General features: G+C 41.1%; 1 protein-coding gene across 2 annotated transcripts; it reads left to right on the top strand.

Annotated features, from left to right (window-relative positions):
• The first annotated feature begins 294 nt into the window (after positions 1 to 294).
• On the top strand, positions 295 to 4,420 carry LOC308292040 (chymotrypsin A-like). Of its 2 annotated transcripts, none has more exons than XM_080734258.1 (8): positions 295 to 412; positions 896 to 952; positions 1,345 to 1,460; positions 1,638 to 1,717; positions 2,804 to 2,879; positions 3,038 to 3,221; positions 3,354 to 3,487; positions 4,154 to 4,420. In XM_080734258.1, exons 1-8 carry the CDS (start codon positions 370 to 372, stop codon positions 4,313 to 4,315), a joined length of 852 nt encoding a protein of 283 aa, XP_080590384.1. In that variant the 5' UTR covers positions 295 to 369; the 3' UTR covers positions 4,316 to 4,420. The 2 variants fall into 2 exon arrangements, with proteins under 2 accessions (XP_080590384.1, XP_080590383.1); XM_080734257.1 differs by having other exon boundaries at positions 297 to 412; positions 869 to 952.
• The last annotated feature ends 1,394 nt before the right edge of the window (positions 4,421 to 5,814 follow it).

Below are 5,814 nucleotides of genomic sequence, written 5' to 3' on the forward strand. Positions count from 1 at the left end.
TTTTTCACACCTTGACTTCCCTTTTTTGGAGGGGAAAAACAACGCCCAATTCACACAACCACAAAATCAAGTAGCAGAACACCAAAGATCTCGATCTGATGTTTCTTGGGGTCAATAACCTTGCACTCTACATCACGCGCGTGCGTGCGTGCGTGCGTGCGTGCGTGCGTGTGTGTGTGTGAGTGATATATTACAAAAAAATAAACCACTCCCTGATGAATACATAATGAGTAGAGCTGTATAACTACAGAGATATAAGACAGTAAACTTTGTTCAGACAGACTAACTGGATCTGAGCATCATATCAGTGTGTCTGTTTTGAAAGTTACAGACATCATAGTGTGTCTGTATTGACAGCTACAGACAGATATGAGTCAAATAAGCTTTGTTCTCCTTCTGCTCTGGACCTCAGGTAAAGTACGACTCTATCTTAACTTTCCTTATTGGGCGATGTAAAAGACATTACATTCCAATTTAGGCATTCATGTGGTTACCTTGCATATTTTAACAATTTTGTTCAGCATTTCCATTTTCTGTATACTTTATTTTTCTACCTACAACATACAAACATTTCAAAGGCACTTTGACATTTTTTTGCTTTTCATGGGCTCAAAATAGTAAATTGGGGCCTCAACATTTTTTTTCATGCATAATTAATTAACATTAGTCTGTGTTTGAGGTCCATTCGTTGTAGTTCACAGTTTGGTTATCATTCTGGCTGGGTGAGCGTTACCATTAACATTCGACAACAGTTGGAAGGATTCTTGCTCTTGACTCATAGATTTGTCATTATTTGCTGTAAATAATTTAGCCACGGGAGTTACAGAGTGTAACAACATCAAAAGTCATTTTAAGTTGTATTGTCCAGGTTTAACTGGTACTCTGGCATCAACAGTAGACCTGCAATCCCCTGAAGATGTGACTACTGTCCACAATGATACCACAGGAAGATGTGAGTATAGGCCTACAACAGCCGAACACTGTACTGAACTGTTTGATCATCATATCAAATCATATATTATATGATTTTGTTGTTGTTTTTATATTCATGCTAGGTCTAAAATATACAGTTTTAAATGTTTGTCCTAAATGAACACAATATGCCATGAACTCAAATATGGCCTAGACAATATCTCCTTAAATAAAACAATACACGATAATAAATAATAAAATAAAAAATGTAAATGGCTTTACATTTGTGTGTGTGAGTGAGTGTGTGTGTGTGTGTGTGTGTGTGTGTGTGTGTGTGTGTGTGTGTGTGTGTGTGTGTGTGTGTGTGTGTGCGTGCGTGCGTGCGTGCGCGCGCGCGCGTGCGTGCGTGTGTGTGCATATTATGTTCTTCAGTCTGTGGTGTTCCTGCCATCAAACCAAAAGTCCCTGGATGTCTCCGTGATGGACTAGGTATCATCAACGGTGAGGAGGCTGTACCTCACTCCTGGCCCTGGCAGGTCTCCCTGCAGGTACATCACTATACAAAAACACTTGGTTTATGTTTAACATTTCATCATCCAGTAATATCCACACATGTCACTGATAGACTGGACAGTGCGTTCATGGCATATAATACAATAGCTGAATTATTGAGACACTAAGTCACATAAATCCTACTATTGCTAATGAAAACAATGTGAATTCAGCGCTACAGTGGATGGCATTTCTGTGGTGGATCACTGATAAACTGGAACTGGGTTGTGACTGCTGCCCACTGCTCGATTGGGTAAGAGTCAATGCCTCCCTCTGCACTCCCTCCAAAGTAGTCTATGCACATATTTACAGTATATTTTCCAAAACGGAGACTTGTAAGGGCAAGAAAAGTGTCTGTCTGTCTGTCTGTCTGTCTGTGTGTGTGTGTGTGTGTGTGTGTGTGTGTGTGTGTGTGTGTGTGTGTGTGTGTGTGTGTGTGTGTGTGTGTGTGTGTGTGTGTGTGTGTGTGTGTGTGTGTGTGTGCGCGTGTGTGTGTGTGTGTGTGTGTGTGTGTGTGTGTGTGTGTATGTGATATATTACAAAAAAATAAACCACTCCCTGATGAATACATAATGAGTAGAGCTGTATAACTACAGTGTGTGTGTGCGTGCGTGCGTGCGTGCGTGCGTGCGTGCGTGCGTGCGTGCGTGCGTGCGTATACACACAACAAGTTCTGAAACATAACTTTGGTTGATCATTTATCCCTGTACCAATTGCTATTGTATAATTTTTATCGTCGATTAGTCACCTTTACAACGAGCTATAAGTTGCAATTAAGCAATATTACAGCAAGAGGGGTGTGGGTTAACTTGATTATTGGACCGCCTGCGTTTCCCCACGCACAAGCCCGATGAGCAAGTACGGGCAAGTGCCCGTAGGTTAAAAAAAAAACGTCATTTTGTTGTAATTAAGATATTCGATAGGATCTTTTTATTTTTTAATGCCACATTTAGCTACTAGGCTGCTAGCCTATCATAGTGTTGGGAGAGGGGAGCCCTTCAGCTCTTTTGCGACCAGCACAGCTGATATCTTTGTTTGATGAGACCTGTGTGGTAGTTATATTCACACAGGAGAGATATTTCAACCAATCAGATTGCTTCGTCGGAACTACCAGTTGTATAATCGTGGAATGAGTAACACAGCTAAATGTTTGGGTAACGCACCCACAAATATTCCAAAATCACACAATATGCTTCTGTTGGTCATCGCTCTCGTTTTGAGCCTGCATGTCACAGCAGGTTGGACCCTGAGCATGGGGCTGGTACAGGAAAGTACTTCAACATACTAACTAGACCGAGGCTCATGAAAGTATTTTCAGTATATCTCACCATCTTTTCAGAAAATCTGACCGTGTAATCCTTGGCCTGCACAGTCGCAAAAACACAGATAACATCCAGAAGAAGAGAATTGGAAAGGTATGTTGTCTGTTTGACATAATGAATTTCATATTAAAGAGACACAACCTTATTTTGTTACTTTTCTAATCAGGGTCCTCACCATTACCTTTCACAATGACGAGTTGCAACTTGCAAGTTTGCAACCACTTTGTATGTCTGTGTGATTTCCCTTATAGCTCATCAAACACCCCAACTACAACGCAGAAACTAAAGACTATGACATTGCAATGATCAAGCTGGAAAGCCCTGCCCAGATGAACAAGCATGTGTCCCCCGTGTGTGTGGCGGAGACTAATGACACCTTCTATGGTGGCATGAAGTGTGTGGCCACTGGCTGGGGCCGGATCCAGTACGAAAACCGTGAGTGAATAACAGAAAACACACTCTTTCCATGCACAGTGAATTTTTGTTTTACCAGCCCATTCAATCATTTAAACTTTGACAATTGTCTGTCTATAGCTCAAACCTTGACTTTAATGTGTATTGTTCCAGCTATTGAGAGACCTGACAAGCTCCAGCAGGCTTGTTTGCCCCTCCTCAGCTACCGTAAATGTGTGATTTACCGGGGTAAAAAAATCACCAAACGGATGATCTGTGCTGGAGCCTCTGGAACTGGCACCTGCAAGGTGAGTTACCCTGACTTCAATGAAAAACAGAGGAAAACAAGGGGGCATGGGATCAACTTTGGCCATATTTTCCCAAATATAGAGATGACTGACGTCTGACATCATAGATGTTTGATGTCATGGACCACAAGAGACTGGCACAATATGTCCATATATGGGCATTCCCAGATATTGGCGTAATATTGATAACATCAGGTATCTCCATATATGGGCATAAAAGGATGTCCATATATGGGAATTGCCAGATATGGTCTTAATATTGATGAAATCAGTGATCTCCATAAATGGGCATAAAAGGGACAGGGATGGAATTAATTGTGATGTCAGAACAGGTCAGCTATATCCTACTGCTGAGCTGGGATGAGGTGTCACGCACTGTGACTGACGCACACACGCACAGGATCTGCAGGTTTTAGTAAATGCGATCGCAATTAAACCTGATTTAGGCCAGATTATTTACTGACTTACTCCAGCCCCCCCCCCCAGTCACAAAACCATGTGACTTAGGCCAAAAAGATTGCTTATTTTGGCCCAAGTCACACTAGGGAGAGTTTTTACAATGTGCAAGTTAACAAGCTTGAGCTTGTACATCCGCTCTATTCAGAAATCATTTAGTACATTGTTGTGGTTATAAGTGATTAAAAACACACCTGCTTGTTGTTTCAGGGTGACTCTGGTGGTCCCCTGGTATGTGAGAAGCATGGAGCCTGGACCCTGGTTGGCGTCACTTCCTTTGGTCCGAAAGGCTGCCCTACCAACAAGCCTCGCGTGGATGCGGCCATCACTAACCTGCGTGCCTGGATGGACCAGACCATGGCTAACAACTAAACTATAAACAGCTGTTATATGATTGGCATCTATAGAATCAATAATACAATCAATGCACATGCCTGGGTGTGTGTCCTTGATGTGCAACTTGTTTGCATGCAGAGATAGGCCTCATGCTTATTGCTTATTGCTGAATGAATAAATCTTGAAATTGCAGTTGTGTACCAGTGGTTCCCATGTTTTTTCCTGGAGCTTCTTCTTACAGAACACATTGATTTACTGTAAATATGAGTTTATTGAGAGGATTAGAGCTTCCCCTCACTGTTGCTCTGGGAATCACACAACATTGCCATCCAGAATTGGGGTGCCGGCCGAAACAGTGCATTTTCTTTTGTTTACGTACTTCCCAACATTGTGTCCTAACTGAATAAATCATAAAGACAGTCCAGAAAGTTGCTACAGATAAAGACAGTGTGATAAAATAACATTTCACTGTTTTGACAGCCTGTGCTAAATTTGAGACAGAGGTGTGTTTCTGATCAGCATCAGATCAGGATCTGAGGGTCAAATGTGGGCGCCTAAAGTCTTTGCACACATGTTATCGGAGCAAATTTCGGTGCAAGCAAATAAAAGAATTGTCCTCACGTTATGTCAATCACGTTTGCTCAATGCAAATTTTCAAATTTTCAATTTTCGCAGCTGTTGAAAGCATGTTTGGCTATAATGAGAGTCCCAAAAACGTTGAAAGTGGTTAATGCATTAATGGTTGCATACAGTAAAATGCTTATCTAAATTGTAACAAGTGTCACATGATGGACGGGATGAAAGATGTATCTGCAAAAACAATTCAGAGTTGGGGACAATATGCATGAAATAATTTAATTTTAATTCCTTGGCTTCAACCCTGATTCAAATTGTCTTCTTTACTCAAGACAAGAGCCATCCATTCTGCACACATAGACCGAAAAATCCAAATCCATCTTAGTCAGAGGCTGTTACAGACCACTGGATCAAAACAACTTCAATGAACTATTAATAGACACAAAAATGTCTAACTTTGTTAAATCTGAGGTGATGATTGGAGACCATTGTCCTAAATAAAGACTCTTCCATTTGCAAGGCTCTAAGAATTTTTTCCCCACCTGTTTGATTTACATCAGAAGATTACACAATTCACAAGCTGGGGTCAGCGCCATGTTGGCTTGTGGTGGACATTGTTTGTCAAAATAACGATTTTGCAACATAAAAATACAAAATGAGTGGACAATAATATTACACATAAAGAGCTAGCCCTGAATAACCATAACAGGTCTGTAACTCTGAGAACAAATGGCACCAATTGGACGGTTGGACCCTCACAGGTCCATTTGATTCCATGTGTATACTCTCAGAGGTATGGTGGTCCTTGTAAATAAAATGTTTGAAATTCCACTAGTACTAGTGGACTCATAATGTGCCATAGTGTCATAGTAAATCAGTGTCAAACATATTCTGAAGAAAACCTGGAGACTTGACGTTCAGTAATTGGATATTAAAAATAAGAAAAGTATATCATGTGT

Source organism: Nannobrachium achirus (assembly GCF_963921795.1).
Source record: "Nannobrachium achirus genome assembly, chromosome: 9".
NCBI lineage: Eukaryota > Metazoa > Chordata > Actinopteri > Myctophiformes > Myctophidae > Nannobrachium > Nannobrachium achirus.